Raw genomic sequence first — 19,921 nt, 5'->3', positions numbered from 1 at the left:
GCAAAACACTTTTATTCAGCATGCTCTACTACTTCCCTTGTTGTTTGGTTGTTGTTGTTGTTTTTTCTTCTGGCTGGGAGAAAGCTAAGCTGAAAGAAGATGTTCCACATTTCTCTCCAAATTTTCTCCAGGATTTTGTCAGCTTCCCCAGGAAAGTTTGGTTTCTTCTCAAGGATAAGAGGAGTTTCTAATTTCCTTTTCAGCCTTGTTGAAACGCAATCACAACATACACCATTGTGCTTGTTCCACTGCATGCTTCTAACAGCAATATTTGTGACAAGGGGTCTGAGAGGACCTGTTCTTGAGAAACCCTCCCCAGTCCACCTGAAGAGCAGCTCGACTCTCAAACACTGCAATGCTTTTCCAACCTCCTGCTGGCAGCAGGCTTGGGGGATGCTGATGGAGGAGAACAAAGGCCCCGATGACAGAAAAAATCCTGACCATCCTGCAGCAATTCCAGAGACTAGACACCAGCAGGCATGGTCTAGAGTGCATCAGAGCATACTCCCTACTCTAGCCTTTCTGTCCTTTAGCTTTCATGGGGAACAGACTCCCCAGGAAGCCCAGGATGCAGCAGAACATACACCACCAAAGAGCATCTTCAGCTGCAACAATCTGGCTTCTCCCCTACTCCCATCTCCTTAGGATTTCTGCATCTCACCATTTGTGACATTTCTGGCACTTGCAAGAATGCAGCATGCCACCTGTACCAGCTTGCCCAATCTCAAGTCCATATGGCATATTTTGAGGACTGCCATTTACAGAAGTGCAGATAGCAGATACAATGGCATTTCTGGAAATAACTGAAATTATTAAACTTGCCCTGACTTATCCCTACAGAGTAACTAATACTCTATTTTCTAAATAAGAAGTTAAAAACTAGTCATTGAACCCTGTCTGAGGGAACAGACAGCTAGCAGGGCTAGTTACCAGGGTTCTTTGGCTCTTAAAGATTGCTGAAAATAACAGCAATTGCCATCTAGGTGCATAAGCCTGGCTGTGTGACAGCAAATAATTTTAAGCAGCACACCAAGTACTCTGCAAGTCTTCTCATGTAATCTATTAGCATTCATCTATCAAAGTTCATCTTCAAGGACTGGACCTATATGTAAGCTTTCATGCATCTTCCAAGCCCAAACAGGAAGGAAAAAAAATTTTAAAAAAAATCTCCCAGAAAGTCAGAGTCTAGAGCAAGGGGGGCTGAAATACAAACGAGCTTTGAAAGCACCCTGGTGCCTGGCTGGGAGATGTCACAGTCATTAGTGTGGCTACACAGGCAGGGGGAAAGGGAGAAATTTATTTGCACATTTCCAAGCAAAAATTACCTACAAAGATTCTTAAAGTTACCTTTTCTGAACAGTCATGGCAAAACCTATATAAACCCCAGACATTTGCTCAGTCATGAACAGCTTATTAAGACACAGTTTTAGTTGTCAGGAATGCATAACTGTGTCACCTAACCCAGTCAGGTGTGACAATGATAAAGGAATGGGATAGCAAGACCTGAGCTACAAAAATATTCCTTAGGCCCTGTTCTCCTACTAAAAGATGATCATCAAAAAGTCTAACTAGATGCAGTGGGAATTTGTTTTAACATGAATACAGAGTAGGAAAACAATCCAATGTTTGGATACATCAAGTGCAATCAACTGCAGATGTACCCACTCCTCTGACATCTAGTAACAACTAAGAGTGTTGCTTAGAAAATTGCCTAACTGCATTTTTGCTACACCGTGAAGCCTGTCTACGTTAAGCAGCATTTTTCTGATTAGCACAAAAAGCTTTTTAAAGAGCTTGCTGTAGCTAATTTTTCCTTCTGCTCTCCTAAACTGATTTAAAAGCACTGGTGATTGCACTGGATGGTTCCTCTTATTACAGTGGTATATCCCAGATGCCTTTTCCAATAACAACAAAAATAAATTATGAAAATTTCCTCTTTTAAATTACCACCAAAAATTATTGGCAGAAGTAAAGGACATTGCTGTGTTTATACCAGCAAGAGAACTAGCCCCTAAATGTTTATATGTTTGTCAGTCACAAGATAACATAGGCTCTTGCAAATAACCCAGAATCTGGGAGCACATTTTGCTTCCCTCAGACAGAAGGGAAGTAAGTGCAAAATCTGTGAGCTTTACTAATGTCACATTTTTAACTGTCTCCCTCCCAAAACTTTTACTTTGGGTGCATGATAAATAAGGTTTTTAAATTACACATGCAAGCTGTGTGTTTTGCAGATTCAGCTGGGTCTTTTCTTTCTGCCAATTTAATGAGAAGGTAACTTTTAAGTGATTTCTTTGTAACACCACCAGCCTACTACTTTGCTCTTCTGTTTTTTTTATTATTTGCTATGAAGATAAGCAAACCACTTGCATCCAAGATGCTCCAGTGGCAATGGTGGTCACCCCTCAGTATTTTGCAGAAGGTCAAAAAGAGCCGTATTCTTCTGACAAAGTATTTACAGTGATTTTACAGGAAAGTTAAAAGTGAATGCCAATATTAATTCAGATCCTGCATGCTCTAAATTCTAGTAAAAATATAGAATCATAGAACTATTCATGCTGGAAAAGACCCTTGGGACCTTTATCCCCAACCATCATCCCTACTCTACCAAGTTCTCCCCTACACCATATCCACCAACACCACATCCAAATGACCCTTAAGCACATCCAGGGACGGTGACTCCACCCCCTCCTGGGGCAGCCTATTCCAGTGTCTAATAATGTATCTTAATAAACAGAAAATCATAACATACAAGCCAAGGGTGGTGAATAAGGTAGGGGTGCCCTTTGGTGTAGTCTCACTGTCACAGGGGAAATCCCCCTTATCCCACAGAGGTGTAACACAGCTAACTAGACCAAGTCACCATTGGATGAAAAATGAAATCTCATTTTTATTACATGCAATACCAGAAAAATATATGTCAATCCTTTTAAAACGTGTTTCACAAAGCTTCTTGCTACTAATGCCAGGGGAAAAGAAATATGGACAGCTTGCATATATTCTGTATGTATAGGCATACTGTTAGGCATATACACACACAGAGCAGGTTAAATATTTTTCCATCATTCCATTTATACTGTAATTTAAGTACTGCAGCAAGCTGTAGGATAACACTGAACTGCAAGCATTGTTCAACAAGCTAAGGAAAAGTTACGTTTTCGATTTCCAAGAGGAAGGGTGTTGACCTATCAAGTTGTAAAGGAAACCACTCACAAGCTTATTTCAATACCCTCGCTAAAAACAGCCCCCTGCAATTATGAAAGTCTCTTCCTCATCATCCTGCTCATAACAATTGGAAAATTACAGATTGTTTAAAATACATTAATTTACTAGATTAAAAAATAAAATAAATTGAGAGAAAAAAAACCAAACCACAACCAACACTGTTCTCACTCGTGGAATTGCACTGCCCATTCCTCCAGTTTCTCTGGCTGTTGTATCTGGATTTAGCTAGTGGAAAGAGTGCCTCAAATTAAATTAACAGGTACACTTAAAATGTGTTACAGATCCAGAGTGTTCATTCTCTCCAAAAGACCTTTCCCCCCTCCACTTTAAGTCACTGGGAACAGTTTTCATTTAAGCCAAAATAAACACTGATTGCTAGAAGCTTTGGGGTGAAAAACATCAGACTGGATTTGACATCAACTGGGGATTTTTTTTTTTCCTATATGCTCAGGTAAAATCTAAAATAAATGCTATATAAGCATTTTGTAAAATACAGGACAACAAAATAATTTGGTTTATGTTGCTTATTGTAATTTATTCCAGAATATAGTAATCACAGGGATATATAGGATATATGTAGCATCACGTTCCCTCTTAGCCCATGATACAATTACCTGCAATAAATCCAGTAAAGCAGGGTATACTGTTAGCTGCACTACAACAGGTATGAGGGGGAGAGGAGGAGAAAGATAAAAAGAAGGGAAGAGGGGGAAAAGAAGTATTTGTGTTTATAAAAAACTGCATTGTGCCACACAGCAGAGCAGCCAACACTGCACCAGCTGACTGGCCTCGTCCTCTTTAATTCAGAAAGACATTGATTTTTTCACTGCTGCCGTTGTACTGCCCAGGCTGGTAACAGGGAGCAGTGTGCCAGGGAATGAAAGAGTTTAACGAGCAGATGACTCTGCAGATACACAGAGCAAAGGCTTGCTCCAGATAGGATCAGCCTAAACTTGACACTATGGATTAGCTACAATTAATCCAGGTGAGAGAAGAGGATTCGTTTCCAGCTTCTACTGTTTCTTTCTCTGGCAGCTTATTTCTGCTTTGCAGAATTTAGACTAATGAAATAAATTTCCTATTTAACAGATTGGTCATGAATCTCTTTGCCTTACTGCTCAGGTTTCTTTTTTAGAACACAGAAGATTAATCCACAACTGCTAAAGCTCAATGATAACAGACTTCATCTAAGTGATAGAAAACCTGATTAATTAAATAGCCATTAGGTACCTTAACACTGGAACTGTGAAAGTTAATTCCTTAAAAAACCCTGAAGTAAATATCACATGACTTGGAAGTAGCTTCACTACCTGTTGTCCACAGAGAAGTGGGGAAGAGGTGTACTTCAGAAACAGTTAAAAGTATCCACTGAAATACACGATTCCTCAAGTAATTTGAAATAACACCTATCAAAGAAATTACAGCACAACTCCAAACTGACATAAATGAGTTAATATATGGCAATCCAGTGCATAGTGCTTTAAAAAAGCTACAGCAGAGCACTGGACAACCAGCTAGGACTTGTACACTTACCTACAGGTAAATCAGGGACAACTCCATTAACACCTATTATTTGTAAGTGGCTGCCACGGTAACACCGTTTACTGCTTGTAGGAAGTACTGAACTTCGGCACTTTCCTCGTCAGGCCATAGTTTAAAGCTGAGCTTCTCTCACCCAGCCCTACCCGCCCCCAACACCCCGTGTGCTCCACGCCAGGGCTTTCTACCTGCAAACCAAAGAATTCTCTACCTTTGACAGGTGTGCTTAACCCTACTACAGGTGACACACCGCCCTGTTGGAAACACAGAGTTCACCAGTTCACCACCATTACTTACAGACTGACACTTGGCACTCAGTCCACACGTTACCTCACCAGAACTGCCTGCTGCCCTCTTGATTTATGATTCCGTTTTAGGGTAACCTCCCATTGCTCCCCTTCTAGAAACAGCGCAATGACAAACGGCCTCCCTTTGCCTCCCCTTGCGCCCTGCCTTCACAAACAGACCTTAACAGACCTAAGGGAACCAAACCTTGCGGTTTGCAGCCGCGGGGAGGGAGCCCCGCACTCTGCGTGAGCCCGGGGCCCGCGACAGGGGGCCCGGCTGCGGGACAGGGGGCTCGGCTGCGGGACAGGGGGCCGGGCTGCGGGACAGGGGGCCGGGCTGCGGGACAGGGGGCTCGGAAGCCCCCGAGACCGAGCGCCTCGCGGGGCAGCAGCGCGGCAGGAAAGTGTTTTGCTACTCCGCGTCGGGTATGCAGGGGACACATAGTTTCCTTTCTGACGCTGGCAAGGGGAAGTTTATTTATTTAAACACATCCCGAGCTGTTCCGGGCGACCTGGTGCCCTTGTCCCGGTTGCTCTCCCCGCGCGGGGCAGCGCGGCTGGACAGCCCGCCGGCCCGGCCCGGGGACGCGGCGCCGACCCCCCTGCCCCGGGTACCTTCCGGAGGGCCGCTCGCAGGTCGCGGTGCTGCGGCGTGTCCCCGAGGTGCCTGCCGTCCCAGTGCCCCGAGCTGCCGCCGCGCAGCGCCGAGACCAGGCTGGCCCAGCGCCGGCAGCCGCGCAATGCCATGGCCGACACCGCCTGCCCGCTCCGCCCCGCTCCGCTCCGCCGACGGCCGCGGCCTGGCCCGGCGAGCTTTAACGCCTGGGCCGGTCAGCCCGACGGCCCCTGCACCGCCCTGTCCCGTCCCATCCCTCCTCCAGCTCCGTTCCCCCGCAGGAAGGCACGGCAGGCTCTCGGGTTATAGACAAGTTTTCTTTAATGCCAACGGACAGCTATGAAGCAACTTAGCGGCTGCGAAAGCGGGCACCGCGAAGCGGGAGGAGCCGTCCCGGCCGCGCCGGGGAGCGGGGGACAGCCGTCCCTGGCCAGCGACCCGCGCGGGTCTCGGCTGCTTTCGGTTGGTTTCTTTATTTTTTGTAAGAAAAATAAAATAAAATAAAAATAATTAAAAAAAAAATGAGGACGACAAGAAATCCGCTCCTGTGCTTGTTCCACAAGGACCCGCGGCGGTGGGGACACGCTAGTGACTCCCTGCAGGTACAAGAAGACTGTCTGCTCCAGGTGACAGGCGCTGGGCTCGCTTTCCTAAGCGATGACACAGCCTCCCTTCTCCTTGAAGGGGTTCTTGTCCTCAGGAACCCCCTTCACCAGCGGGTCCTCGCCCGACCGCTCCTCGATGTAGTTCTTGATCTCTTCGGAGCACTTGGACACCTCGAGTGAAAGAACAGAGAAGCGGCTGCATTACGGCCGGAGCTCACCGGGCACATCAGAACAGCTGAGGACATGTGAGAACCAGTGATTTCACATCCTTTCTTTTGCCAGCCCTAAGCGTGTGCAGACTCAGCTTTCTTCCACTTTTCCACAGCCTGATATTCACAGTACACGTGAGTATCACTGGGCATGCATCTGCCACCCTGAACAGCACTGCAGAGTTAAACTTGCATTTTCAGTGTTTTGTTTTGATTAGCCAATACAGTGTTATTAAGCTGCGGATCACACTCTCCCTCAGCATCAACATGATTTATGGTCAGTGGTTCAGGATCAGTAACTTCGAATTCAGTAAGTGTTTATGACTTTATGTTTTTTTCCCAAACAAAACAGTCAGTAAGGATTTTTCAGTAGAAATACAAATTCTCACCTTGCAGCTCTACAATAGCAACCGTGCCTCCTGAATAGGAGAGACTTGACATTTTACTACAGGTTACCTGGGGTTATTTCAAACAACCATTAATAAAATAGCCTATTGTATTATAACATGCGTGACACTTTGTATGACATTCATAGCAAACTACCACTGATGTGGGCAAACCTGCACAGAACCCGCCTGTGAAGAAGAATCTGGTTTAGTTTGTGCTCACTGAGGCAGGAGCACACGCAGCACGTGAAGTAACGTGAAGCACATGAAGTCTGAAGAGCCTGAAGGTGAACAAGGGGCCCCCAGCAGCGCCAGAGGATCCTCGTCCACGCACATCTGTCGTTTCCCTTCCTTATATCAACAGAAACTGTTCCTAGGTGCTCGAATAGCTGACATGTCTGAGGAGACGCTCCAGGCTCTGTCCCCACCTCCTCCCTTCCTACCCGCAATCCCTGCAAAGGCACAGCAGTGCAGAGTCAGCAGCAGGAACCAGCTGTTGGCCAGGCCATCAGATGACTGGTATTTCTAACTTAAGGCCCCTTGTCTTCTTTGTTGATTATCTTTTACTCCATAGGTAAAATTATGACAAGAGAACGATTGAATTTACCTGCTGTATCGCAGACAACAGAGCATGACCTGTGCAAAATTAAGCTTTAAGCCATCAGGAAACAAACAAAAAAAAAGTTAATTCCCAATTAAATAGTGCATCAAATAATGTCTAAGAACCTCTACCTGCCTTAGAGCAAAGAATTTGGACCTACAAGTCCCATTAAACATGTCTTGCTCTTCAGTGCTTCACAAACCCCGTTGATTCAAATTGGGGCACCTTATGTTACAGTGAAGTTGTGCTGCAAAATTTATGCAGGACTAGGGTTTGTTTCACTTCAGTCAGCACTACCAGGATCTTTTTCACATTTGTGAAAAAAAAGTCTGCTTAAAAACACAGTCAGACATTTATATTAATTAAAAATAATAATTCAAACGGATATTTCCACTTTATGCTGTAGAGTTATAGGAAAGAAGACTTTGGCTAAACGTTTTTACTTTTGAGGACAACAGAAGTGTGGCTTCAGCCTCTCCCTGTCACTCCCATACAGGTAACAGAGGACTGGGACAATTGCAACTCAGATTTCATTCTCACAGTGAAACTGTTATAATGCCCTAGTAACATTAGGATGTTGTCTGTGCTTTACTAAAAGTAATTTGAAAATGTCCATTTCCCTACAGTGATCAGACTTTTGGGTTATTCTGAATATCTGGGCAAAAATTTAAAAACATGTACATCCTACAGAGTAAATTTTGCTTGCTTGGGAATTTTCTGAGGCATGATGTCGATATCTATAGTATTTGGATGTGGAGTCCTCAATACTGCTGGAGCTTTAGACTATACTGTAACATCTACAATGACTGATACCTACCTGACAGCTAAAACACAACCGTGGCTTTCTTATTTTCTGGGCTAAACACCTGGACCTGCAATGTAATCAGAGTGACTAATGCCACTGGTTCCCACATATAAATGTATTTTTAGTCCTAACTAGAAGGGTTTATTTATAAGTAGTTTCCTTCTGCTGGCATGCAGAGTAACAAAGAAAAGAAAATTTAAAAAGTTTTATCATGGAGCGAGCTCTGTTCTGCATGTCGTTCATCTATAGAAGCGCAAAGCCCACAAAAGTTTCACTGGAAACTACATCACCTGTGGAAAGGAACAACCAGTGTAAATGACTAGAGGTATCATGTTTCTATGGTCAAGGCTGGATGGATCACTGCCCTGTTCCCGCTCCTGCCCTGTGCGGGACGTGCACAGCGGGTGAAGCAGGGGAGCGGTGCCGGGACAGAGGGCGGCCGCAGCCGCACCGCTTCTCCCGCAGCCCGGCTGGCTGCGGTGTGGTCTGGTCCCCGACGGGACGGGGAGCGGTGCCGCAGCAGGACTTCCCGCCGGGACACCACCGCCTCACCTGGCATTGGCAGATTCCAGCGCCTTTTACCGAGGAACCTGTAAGGCCCTTCTCCCGCCTCGCTGCACAGCCACCCCCGTGTAGGACCGGCGCTCCTACACAGTGCTAGCGGTGGTATGTCGCCAGCCACCCAAGGAGGGTGCAAACTGCGGTCGTCCCAAAACTGCTAGGGTTGTCCCGGAGATGGGTTCCCCAAGCCCCGCTTCCCCCACCCCTGTCGGGCCCGCCGGGCAGGACGGGACGCTCCCGCTCCGTGCTGGGCCGCCGCGCCCGGCCCCGCCGCCCGCCCGACGTGCCCCCGGGCGCCGCATGAGCCCCCGCAACCCCGCCCGGGGAGTAACAGAGCCGGCCCCGGCGGACGGGCAGCCCCCGGCCCCTTCTCCGCGGCCACTCACCGGCTGCCTCTCCAGCTTCACTTCTTTCCGGAGCTGCTCCACTTCCATTTTCAATTTGTCCTTCTCGCTGAGGTCCTCGATGTTAATGGCTGGCATTGTCTACACTGGCAAAACGCGGAGGGAGGGAGGACAAAAGGTTACCTCTGGGCAGCGAGGGCGCCGGGGCCGGATCCCCGGGCAGGCGAGGGGCGGTGGGACGGCGGGGCGGTGGGACGGCCACCCGCGGCCCGCCCCTGGGCTCACTCACACGGTGCTGTCCGGGCTGCCCCGCTGCCCAGCGGCGGCGGCCACTTCCTTTCCGGCGCGCCTGGCACCCGTTCCCCGCGCCGCTCCGGCCTTTAAACCGCTCCGCTAGTTACCCCGAACCGGATTAAAACCCGCCGCCCGATCTGGCCCCGCTGCGGGGGAACCGGGGCGTTGACACGGGCCCTGCACAGGGAGGGTCCGGCCGACCGCCCCGGCACGGCCACTGGCAGGGCGCTCGGCCCCAGCGCCACGGGCTGCTGCAGAGACCCTTGTGTGCTGGCTTCCCCTCTCCCCCTCTGCCACCATTGTGGAGCAAACGCAGCGCCGTTGCGGTTGGCCCGGTGTTTTGGCTCAGCGGTGCCGTCTTTCTTTCCCTGCCACCTCCTTCTGCTCCTCCTGTCCCTTGCAATGATTCCTGTGTGCCTGAGCCAGCATCCCTGGGTTCTGTGCTCGTCTGCCCAGCAGCTAAGGCAGCAGCAGGTGGTATGCATGGGCACGTTCCTTGATACCTGTGTTTTGCAACTATGAATGAGCTGGACTAAAACACAGAAAGGGGAAAGAATGGCTCTCAGGTCAGGTGTCCTGGCAGGCGGACAGGCACCCAACAGCAGACACAGCAACTTTCATTTGGCAGGTATGTCTGCAAAGTAGAATTTCAGCTCTGTGTGTGAGATGTCATGCCTGGCCTGCTCAGAGCCTCTGTGGAGCCATGGAGTTATGGCAGGTGTCACGTATTATGACGGGGCATCATCTGTAACAGAAGCGATGAGTTCAGAAAACACAAGAAGGAGTTAGGCCACCTTTCTCCTGTGGTTGCATATACTTCTGAGGTCTAAATCCCAAACAGGGGGCTATGCTCTTTGAAAATAGGCTGATCCTTCCGTGCGTGCTTGTACAGAACCTAGCATCCCTGATCCTAGCAGTTGCTTTCCTACACCGCCAGTGGAGGCAGAATCCACCACCTGTTACACTGAACAGAGCTGCAGACCTGGAAGCAGTAATTAGAAAGGGCCTGCATGACTCCTTCTCTGATTTGGCACTTTAAAGGCCCATATAGGAAGTCGCTCCTCCCTCTTTCCACCTCTGGCTTTTCCCCTTAAAGACACTCCTTTGTCCTCTCCCTACTCACCAATGTAAGCGGCTGCTAGCAGTATGAAAGATTCACATCTTTCTTGTCCTGTACTTCTTCTATAGTGATCTGGGGGTTTGTATGTATTTTATTTTAGCTAGTTCACTGAAATCAGTTTCTCTTCCCCCCCTGCCTCTGGCTATTGTCTGCCCTTCCCAGCTGTTGGTATGCAATTTCTACACCCCCATGATCTACACTGGAAGCTATATCCCCAAACCTTGCCAGCTGCTCGTTCCTAGGTGGAATGGGGTCCCAGAGGAGTCAGGGCTGCTGGTGGGAGCAAAAACATTGTGGTACGGAAAGCCCTTGAGGCTGTGCTGGTGGCAGATATGGGATTGAGCTGAGGGTGGGATTTGGCACATGGTTAGCCTGGTTAGGGTGGGAAGGACAGTTGCATCTCGGTATCAATAACCCTGTAATGGAAAGCTGGTCAGCTGTTTCCTAATGTGACTGACTGCTGACTGCGGTTAATAAAGGACTTTCTACCACTTGTGTTAACTTTTACTCTAGTTCATATAAGTATCTAGTACAGATACTTATCTAATCTAAGTGAACTTCTTTGCTGTACAGCAAAGGAGCAGCTAAATAAAGGCTACACTGTCCTGCAGTACTGATGAATAGGTGGGTTTAACTCAGACTTTGATTTGTATGTGTGTGTGCACAGAGGAAATGTAAAATATGGAAAACAATATCTACATGACAGTATTAATTTTGTTGGCACTGTTTAAAGTGGCATTTCAATGACTTTTTTTGCAATTCCAACAAAATGCAATGAAAACTAAAGGACATCAGCCTAGTCATATTAAGATCACTACAGAGTTTCCTAACATTAGAACGATGGCCTTTTGATTTATTTTTTTTTTCTGGAGATAGAAAATGTATGTTGTTATTTTGCTTTTCGTTTGTTTTTTGTTTGTTTCTTTGTTTTTGTTTTTGTTTTTGTTTTGTTTGTTTGTTTGTTCTGTGGGAATTGGGTTTTTTTGTTTGTTTTGTTTTGTTTTGTTTTCGTACTGGAGAGTCCTAAGCTATATTATATTTTCTGTGCTTAACAAGCTTAAAGAAACTCTCAAAATGCGGACACTTGTTGCTAACAGTTGTAGCTGTAAGATTCTAAAACATGGCAGATGTGTCCCATGCTGATGTCTCAAACTGTACCAGGATTTATTTTCTTGTCACTAAAGTGCCCACTTATCCTTTGGCAATTGAAGATTCTGAAAAAAGGAACGATGCTGAAAAAGGAGGGAGAGAGGTGCCATCCGTATCCTCTTAGAAGCCACCTAGGTAGGGTAGGGATTGAATTTGTGCTTCTGTCTTACCTTTTGAAAAATAAAGATATGTGGAAAAATTAGGTCATAATCCTCCATGATATAAGAAAAGCAGAGAAGCCATGGAGACAAAGTCAGTTCCTGAAATAACCAGGGTGCTATGAAGTTCCTCCTCCTTACAGCCCATACTGTGGCTGCTGCCCCGCAGGCCACAGATTCCCAGGGCCCTGTATCGCAATCCCATCAGCTGCAGCACCTGCTTCAAGGACTGAGGCCCAACACCTTTGCTGTAATGGGAGCAGAGAAGGACAATAGGAGATCAGATTAGTTTATTGTTAGCTATAGACAGCACGCCTCATTTGCAGCCACTCTTATCTCTCTTACTATATTAAACCTGGAGTAAACAGCAATTAATGTAATGGCTCTAACTGCTTAGAGAGGGAAAGTAGGCTGTTTGCTGCCCCCTCCTCCCCGGATCACGCTGCATTGTCTGGTGGGGTGAAACCTAAAAAATAAGACAAGTCACGATATTTTCTGAAATCCAGCTTTCTTTGAACTGCCTGGAGGTTTCATTCATTTGAGGCCCTTGGCTTTTCTCGGAGTCCGAGCCCTCTGACGGTGTCTCGGTTTCCTCAAGTTCATTAGCGTTCTACACAACGGTATTAAACTAATAACGCGGGTTGACTGGTGTTATCTCCAGTGGCACTAGCTCAGCGGCCTGTGTTAGCCTCGGCATCCTGCCACCCTCTGCCCGGAGCCACCGAACAGGGAACGGCTGCCAAAGGAGCGAGGGGGGAGAGGACCTTCGCTAAGTGACTCGTCCCAGATGTAGCCGTAATTAACAGGAAATGCTCTTTGAGCATCATCCCGTAATGTGAGGGGAGAGGGGGCTGGGCTGGGGGAGTGACGGGAAAGCCGCGGACCCCGGCGAGCTCCCTGTAGCCCCGCGACAGAGCCCCCTCCGTCGTAGGCGACGCAGCCCCAAGACTAGGCAGCCCCGGCAGCGTCCCCGCTCCCCCGCCGCGGGCCCGGCTGCACCCCCCGGCCGCGGGCCCCTCGATGGCGGTGCGGCGGGAGGCTGCCCGCGCCCCCGGGACTCACGCAGGCGCGCAGGCTGCCGCGCCCCGGTGACGGCCGGGTCAGCGGGGACCTGCCGCCCCGCTGAATCAGACCTTCCCCTCCCACTACATGCGCAAGGAAGGAGGCGGCCCGGGGAAGCCGTCTCAGCGTATATAAAGCGCTGCTGTCGGGCCGCACAGCGCTGCCCGCTGCCGGGACCCCGCTGCCACCCGCCCGACATGGCCGCTGGCCGCCGCCTCCCGCTGGCCGCGCTGCTGCTGCCGCTGGCCTGCGCGGCCCTGCCTGCGCGCAGCCTCACAGGTAGGAGCGGGCGCTCGGCGGGACCCCCGGGGGGGTTGCGAGGGGCCGGGGCCGCCTCTGCCGCCGAGGTGGCTTCAGCCCCGGTCGCTGGTGTCTCCCGCAGAGAAGCAGCGCGCCTGCCTGCTGCCCCCCGACGAGGGCCCCTGCCGCGCCCTGGTGCCGCGCTGGTACTACGACAGGTACACGCAGAGCTGCCAGGAGTTCACCTACGGGGGCTGCCATGGTAATGCCAACAACTTCCTCACCTTCGACGACTGCGAAAAGAGCTGCTGGACCATCAAGAGTGAGTTCGGTCACTGGCTTCGGCTGCTCTCTTCAGCCCCGGGGACCGAGCCGAGGAGGGGGCCTGGTTCCCCGGAGCGCCCCCGGAATGGCAGGGGCTGGAGAGGGGCTGTGGGAGCACTGGGAAGGCTGCGCTGCTCACAGGATGCTCTGTACCCACCCCGTCTGGCTGTCCCCCCTGCTTGTGACAGCTGCCTCACTGATGTCAGTCTTAGCAGAGAAATTAGAACGAGTTGTCTCAGAGGCAACATGCAGAATTGAACTATTAATATGTAACTTAGTATTATAAGTAACTCCTAATTAATGCACCAGATTCCTTCTGTACAGCTTATCCCGCTTTATTTAAGAATGCAGGTGGTGAAACAGCCTGTGACTTGCCTGGAACTGGATTAATACAATTTTGTCTACATTACCATATTGTTCAATACCAGAAGCATGAAGGGTTGATTTTACAGACGATGAATTTTGTTTTTTTGCAGAAGTGCCCAAATTATGCCGGATGGAGGCTGATGGAGGACCTTGCAGGAGTCATCTAAAAAGATATGCCTTTAACTTGACCTCGATGAGGTGTGAAGAGTTCATCTATGGAGGCTGTTATGGAAATGGCAACAACTTCAGAGATTTGCAGTCTTGTGTGGACCACTGTCTGCCAGAGAAAAGTAATGCTTGTTCCAAATTTTTAATAAAACAGATGGTTTGAAAGCGGCATGAAGATGATACTTTGTTTGGTATTTTCCTCTGAATATCCGTATAGTTGTATTTTTTAAGATTTCTGTGAAGTGGATCTTTATATTGTCTGCAGAATTTCATGTGTCACGTGTCTCAGCTGTTAGTGAAAGAGCAAAAATGCCATGTTAGTTTTATCTTGTGGCCTTAAATTTATGCCCACAGCTACACCCAACTGATCTCTTGACATGTGTAATCTGAAGAGAAACAAGGTTGGAGATCTGTGTTGAGGCAGATGCATGAGATGTTGTGGCAGTCATGTTCAGGGCAGTGATATCCTATTATAAAGTGGAAGTGTCTTTCTAAAATTCAGGGTTGAGAAATGGTGTTAGGTGGCTGGGGTTTTTGGCACTCAGCAGCTCAACTTCTGAGAAAAGTTTTTTCCTGATGTGACTCTTCTCTGTCTCTCATACGAGCTTTGAAGGAGAGAGGTGGTAATTATGAGCAGGTGACTATAGCTAAGTATTGTCATAAACAGTAGATTAATATCCAGTGCAATGCAGGATCCTTGTGGAAGAGACATCTACGAGAGTATATAAAAACTCTCACTGCTTAAGCTGTATTAATGCTTGATGAGACAGTTATATGACAGATTATCAGTGTTTTCTTAGGTGACCGCTGAACTATTTTTAATTTCTATATTGCATATCCAATAAATTGATAAAAAGTCTCCAACAAGAAAAGTAAAATTTTGTTGAGGCAAAGTTAAGCATGATTCTTCTGAGTGCTGATTCTTTAAGTGCTGGGTTTTGTACTTTTTTGCTTCAAGCAGGCAGGATTTTCTGGCAAAATCATAGCAAGGATAAACAAAATAGTACCTTTTTAATCTACAGAGGTAGTTCCAGTGGAATTAGTGTTTTATTATATGGAATAAGACTTCTAGCCAGACTAGAAGTATCTCGCCTGTTGTATGTATGGCACCAAAAATGGGGGAAGACAATGCATTTCACTTGTGGAATACTAGTTCTATTTTCTGGGACTGTCAGTTGCTTTTTCAGATTCGTAACTCACAGGAATTATGATATACTAACTCTGACTCAGTCGTTGGTAACAAGAGCTGTTTAGCCACAAAATTTATTGCAGGGTAAATTTTAAGAAGCCAGACATAGAGATTGCCTTCGTGTAATTTGTCTTTCTCTCTCTCTTTTATTCTCTCCCCTTCTCTCTTTCAAGCTGGTCCCTTGCTATGCTATAGCCCAAAGGATGAAGGATTGTGTTCTTCTTCTGTGCCTCGCTATTACTATGACGCCAAGACTAAATCATGTAAGGAGTTCAAATATACTGGCTGTGGTGGAAACGCCAACAACTTTGTTACTGAAACAGACTGCTACAATGTCTGCAGAAAAGGTAAGGTGTCCGTGTTGTTTTTTTTTATTGGTCTGTCACAAGCAGAGAAGTAATCCAATACTCACCGTGGCTTGTTAGGATTGGAGGCTTTTCAGTTTTTGGACTCAGGGTTTTCAAAGGCAGGGAAAACTGAGATGTGACACTAAGTTCTTCTGACAAGAACGGTGAAATGTGAGGTGGTTACATCATTTTTGAATGAAACTTAAAGAAGGACACATGAAAAGACTAATTAACTTACTAGAGTCCACAAGGAATCAGTCTTTAAACTGTTCAGTACCAGCATGAACACTAATTAAGGTCTCATTTTCTTCCAGGTACTTTAAAGTGGGATTAAAGAAAGTTGTGAAATCATTTTACTTCTTGTCTTTGCATTTCCAGCAGTTACCATCCTCCCATTTCCCATTCCCATTAATAAAGATTTCTGCCTCATCAGTTGGGCTGAGTCAGCTGCTTCTGTGGCCATAGGGGGAAGGGTTAAGAATGATAATTGATTTTTCAAAATGTGTTTTTTTTCAAATCAGCTACTGGCTGGGTTTGTAAGTCAAAACAGTTGTGCATTTACCTGCAGTCCTGTCTTCATACCAGTTATTGCAAGTTTTAATACTCTAATTAACTTGGTATGTATATCAATGAGAGAGAAAAGAGGCATAATTATATGTTGATCCTCAGAGTACTGAAGAAGCAGACAGAGCACAATACATAAAACTGATACATTTCTAAGCAAAATTAAACCTGTTTCTAGCATGTATATTGACGTTTAGGTGGAAAAGAAGCCCAAAAGTAGCTCTGTTTTAAACATGAGATATGCACAAGGTCCTAGTACTTCAGTAAGGAAGATGTGTAGTCAGAAAGCTTAAATTAGGAGATAATTCTTCAGTTCTAGACTGGAAATCTAGGGCTGGGGCAAAGATTGCACCCTAAGCATAGTCCTCAGAAGTAAAAATATTCTCTAGCAGTTAGTCATGGCAGTAATTTTTCTGTGCATGACAAGTCTGAGTGTGTCTCTGCCATTCTAATATTGTGATGGAGTCTTTAATAGCACACTAAGTCTGCTTTTTATTATCTCATTTGTGTCTATTACTGCCTGGGAAATGGTATGGCCAGGCTACAGCCTCAGTGTGCAAAGGGAGAGGAGGAAGGCCACTGCCTCTTCAGCATCTTGCCTCTGTGCCCTGCCCCTGCCCACACGTAGCCAGAGCCACCTGCAGGTTCTCCCTACCTCACTCTTTCTGGGGAAGAAGGAGCACAGAAACACCATCTGTCTCATGACTACAGCACCAGATAGCCAAAAGTAAAGGATCAGTTATAAGCTTTTTCACTAACTGGTACATTTCACAATTCAGTAAGTCTTGGTACATCCAGAGCCCATAGTTAAGGGCATAATTAGTACTAGTTGATGTTGTGCTATACATATTCATTTCTATAGACTGGGAGTGAACAACAAGTTAAGGGAATCTTGAAGGCAGCTTAAGCCACTCCTCTCCTACTCCAGTAATTCCCTTCCCAGCAGCCCTGGGTGAATTCAGTTTTAACTTCACGGTGCAAATACGCAACTGCTGTTTGAATTGATTTGTAGCTTTTAGAGTGAAAAGGTTTCTGATTCATTAGTTGAAAAAGTTTATATTGGAAAAGAAAAATACATTGGGGTGACAGCAAAAGGATTTGAGACTGCTCACAGGGCTCTATGTGCAGGTAAACGGGTAGCACAAAGACAAGGGATTTTCAGTCAGGTTTGCAAAGTACTTGTTTTCTGAATGGCATTCATACCTTTCATACAGCCTTTGTGATCACTCCTGGAGATAACCTCAGACTGTCTTTGGCCACTCTGCAGCTTCTGTGTGAAACTCAGTTCTGTGCAGAAACCTAAATAATTTTAACTCTTCATCTCCCACAAGCAGTGCTTGTATTTTAGACTTCACCCCAGTGTTGTTCAGAGAAATGTGTGTTTAATTCCATTCTGTTACCACTGCAGGACAGCTAGAAAAGACTTGGATACTTGCTCAGACAGAGCAGCAAAGTAGGACTCCAGTGCCAAAAGTGAGACCTTATATGAGACCTTACAGTGTGTCAGAATAGGGAGTCCACAACATATTTTACAGTTTCTGTTATGTTTGCTGTTATTTATTATTATTATCAATTGCTTGAAAAGCATAATACGAAAAAAACCCCAAACAATAAAGAGTAGTAACAGTTTTGTTGTACTGTTTCCCTAACTGCTCCCTTTGTTTTCTTAGCAGGGTCTCAGAAACCAAAAATCAACAAGCCAACAAGCGCATTCCGCAGAAAAAGGATTATCAAATTGGTTAAAAAGCCTCAGACGTATAACCCGAAGTCTTAAAGCAGATGTGCACTTGGATGTTTGAAACACCTTCTTTTGATTCCACTTTCTTCTTTTGTAAGATAGTTTCCACACAGTTTTATACACCGACATAGTTCTGTCTTTCAGAACTGCTTTTTATTTCCCACTTACTTTTTATAAAGAACTGCATTTAATGGAAGAAGAATGAACCTAAGTTTGGTTCTTCTCTTCTGTTGTCTTTGCAGTAATACTTTGGCAAAGCCGGATATTTAGATTTCCAGGTTTTTATGGGGGAATGTTAGTACTGCCTTGGGAGAATATTTCAGCTGTTACATATCAATTAAGATTTAAAAAATCAGTTGTCTCTTAGTATAACTAAGGAGAGTACAAAGCTAAATCACTACCACGGATTTTTTTGGCATCTTCTGCTTGCTAAATAAAAGGAACCTTTCAAAAATGTGTTCAGAAGTTTATCTCCCTGACATTGTACATACTTTGGCACTATCATTTCAGTAGACTTACGTTCATAGTCAAGGCTTTTAGAAGCCTTCATAACACTAAAAGAAGTATAAACTTAAATCTGGCTCATCCCATAAAATAAAATTTTGGATAGGGATTCTTGGATTAACACAAAGGCAATGAATAAGCTACTTGAGTATTAAAATGAAAATGTAGCCATTACTTTTTCACGATGTTTGAAATTTCTGCTAAGTTACACTCCAGGTCCTTGTATATCATAAATCAGCATATTTTTATTTATTTTAATGGAGCTACACTGACAGCATTTGCTGAGGATCTTGATACTGGTGTTTGTGCAGAGGCTGTTAAAGCAGAAGAGCAGAAGCCTCTGAAAATCTCATGTAATCCCTCTTTTGAGGTATTATTGTATTTCTTATGGTAGATTATGTGTATGTTGATATTATTGCACCCTCTTTTATGTTTTGTATTTGAGCCATGTTTGAATTTCAGTTAATTTCACCTGCAATGTTTTCTAAATATGAATTTATAAGTAATGTTAATAAAATATTTTTGAGAAAAATAGGAGAGTTTATTCTATCATATGCTTCTGTAAATTATCCTGAATTACTTGTATACACAAATATGTGTGATTATTCCCTAATTATGACTCCAGCAGAGTTTATTTGTCTCTCAAATAATTTCCTTATGCTGAAGTTTTTATTTGAAGAAAGCCAGTAAATTGAATTGATATCATTCATCCCCAGCAGTTTTTGTGGCTCAGCTGGCTCTCCCTAAAAAGCTGCTCTCAAAGGGGTGCTTTGTTAAGCTGATTGTCTGCTGCTGGGTCTCCTGTTTGATGTGTCAGTGTCTGAAGAACTTTTGTGTGGGTAGTGGGCTGTTTGCTTGAGGTGACATTGGCTTTCAGTTAGAAAATTTCACATGTGTGCTTTATCCCCATTTTGGAGAGGGAACATGATGGGAAAACTAGTCAAGATTAGGGTTTTTTTAAGTCCTTTTTCTCACACTGCTGGATTTGCTCAGTTGGATGTGCTTGCCATAGTCTTTCTACCACTCCATTTCTGGTTCTTGATATAAAAAACCCTTCTTATTTCAATTCATCTATTGCTTATTGCAGATGAACGAACACACTCTGTCACGCTCTGTGACAGAAGATTGCAGGTAACTAGTGACAACATTTTGAACATTTGTCCCATACCAAACCTCTTCTCTGGTACCCAGTCTTCAAACAGAAACAGGGCCAATCTAAGCTCCTGGAGGAGAGACCAGGCACGCCTCCCATTGAATCTGCCCGTGTCCCTTCCCTCAGGCCATGAAATTTGGTCATGTTGCTTAGAGCAGCAGCCCACAGTGTCCCTATGCATATTTTTTTCATACTTAGCACTATCACAGCACACTGCATTTGTTACAGATTTCTGGCCATGGCTTAAAACCCACATCAATTTGGGAAGTCAGAGTTCAATTTGGGAAGTCAGAGTTCAATTTAAACACTGTTTTAAACTCTAGGTGATGGCCATTTTAACAGTGTCACTGTGAGGTATGATCTCCGG

At 45.7% G+C, this 19,921-nt stretch overlaps 3 protein-coding genes across 5 annotated transcripts in view; 1 reads left to right on the top strand and 2 right to left on the bottom strand.

Moving 5' to 3' along the window:
- The window catches only part of LOC127380557 (probable acyl-CoA dehydrogenase 6), a 74,836-nt gene extending 68,965 nt beyond the window's left edge, over positions 1-5,871 (bottom strand). For both annotated transcript variants that reach the window (XM_051609705.1, XM_051609706.1), the window contains exon 1: positions 5,667-5,871. In XM_051609705.1, coding sequence (XP_051465665.1) covers positions 5,667-5,798 — 132 coding nt within the window. In that variant the 5' untranslated portion in view covers positions 5,799-5,871. The remainder of the gene's footprint in view (positions 1-5,666) is intronic.
- Positions 5,872-5,970: 99 nt separating this feature from the next.
- LOC127380558 (guanine nucleotide-binding protein G(I)/G(S)/G(O) subunit gamma-11) lies at positions 5,971-9,667 on the bottom strand. 2 transcript variants are annotated; one of them, XM_051609709.1, is made up of 3 exons: positions 9,468-9,667; positions 9,221-9,324; positions 5,971-6,443 (listed from the first exon to the last, which is right to left on the bottom strand). In XM_051609709.1, the coding sequence occupies exons 2-3, from the start codon at positions 9,314-9,316 to the stop codon at positions 6,318-6,320; spliced, it is 222 nt and encodes a 73-aa protein (XP_051465669.1). In that variant the 5' UTR covers positions 9,317-9,324; positions 9,468-9,667; the 3' UTR covers positions 5,971-6,317. The 2 variants fall into 2 exon arrangements, with proteins under 2 accessions (XP_051465669.1, XP_051465667.1); XM_051609707.1 differs by having other exon boundaries at positions 9,221-9,658.
- A 3,329-nt stretch (positions 9,668-12,996) lies between these two features.
- On the top strand, positions 12,997-18,935 carry TFPI2 (tissue factor pathway inhibitor 2). Its single transcript, XM_051612175.1, has 5 exons — positions 12,997-13,240; positions 13,344-13,523; positions 14,002-14,181; positions 15,422-15,595; positions 17,830-18,935. Exons 1-5 carry the CDS (start codon positions 13,159-13,161, stop codon positions 17,931-17,933), a joined length of 720 nt encoding a protein of 239 aa, XP_051468135.1. The 5' UTR covers positions 12,997-13,158; the 3' UTR covers positions 17,934-18,935.
- The last annotated feature ends 986 nt before the right edge of the window (positions 18,936-19,921 follow it).

Source organism: Apus apus, chromosome 2 (assembly GCF_020740795.1).
Source record: "Apus apus isolate bApuApu2 chromosome 2, bApuApu2.pri.cur, whole genome shotgun sequence".
NCBI lineage: Eukaryota > Metazoa > Chordata > Aves > Apodiformes > Apodidae > Apus > Apus apus.
Note: the sequence above shows the minus strand (reverse complement) of the source record. Positions and strands in the feature narration are given on the sequence as shown.

Bases quoted from the DNA above. Each gene is read 5' to 3' on its own strand.
- LOC127380558 (XM_051609709.1), bottom strand. From the start codon at position 9,316: ATGCCAGCCATTAACATCGAGGACCTCAGCGAGAAGGACAAATTGAAA. The intron at 6,444-9,220 runs GTGAGTGGCCGC...CTTTCACTCGAG, and splicing joins TGAAGCTGGAGAGGCAGCCG to GTGTCCAAGTGCTCCGAAGA.
- TFPI2 (XM_051612175.1), top strand. From the start codon at position 13,159: ATGGCCGCTGGCCGCCGCCTCCCGCTGGCCGCGCTGCTGCTGCCGCTG. The intron at 13,524-14,001 runs GTGAGTTCGGTC...GTTTTTTTGCAG, and splicing joins GAGCTGCTGGACCATCAAGA to AAGTGCCCAAATTATGCCGG. The intron at 14,182-15,421 runs GTAATGCTTGTT...CTCTCTTTCAAG, and splicing joins CCACTGTCTGCCAGAGAAAA to CTGGTCCCTTGCTATGCTAT.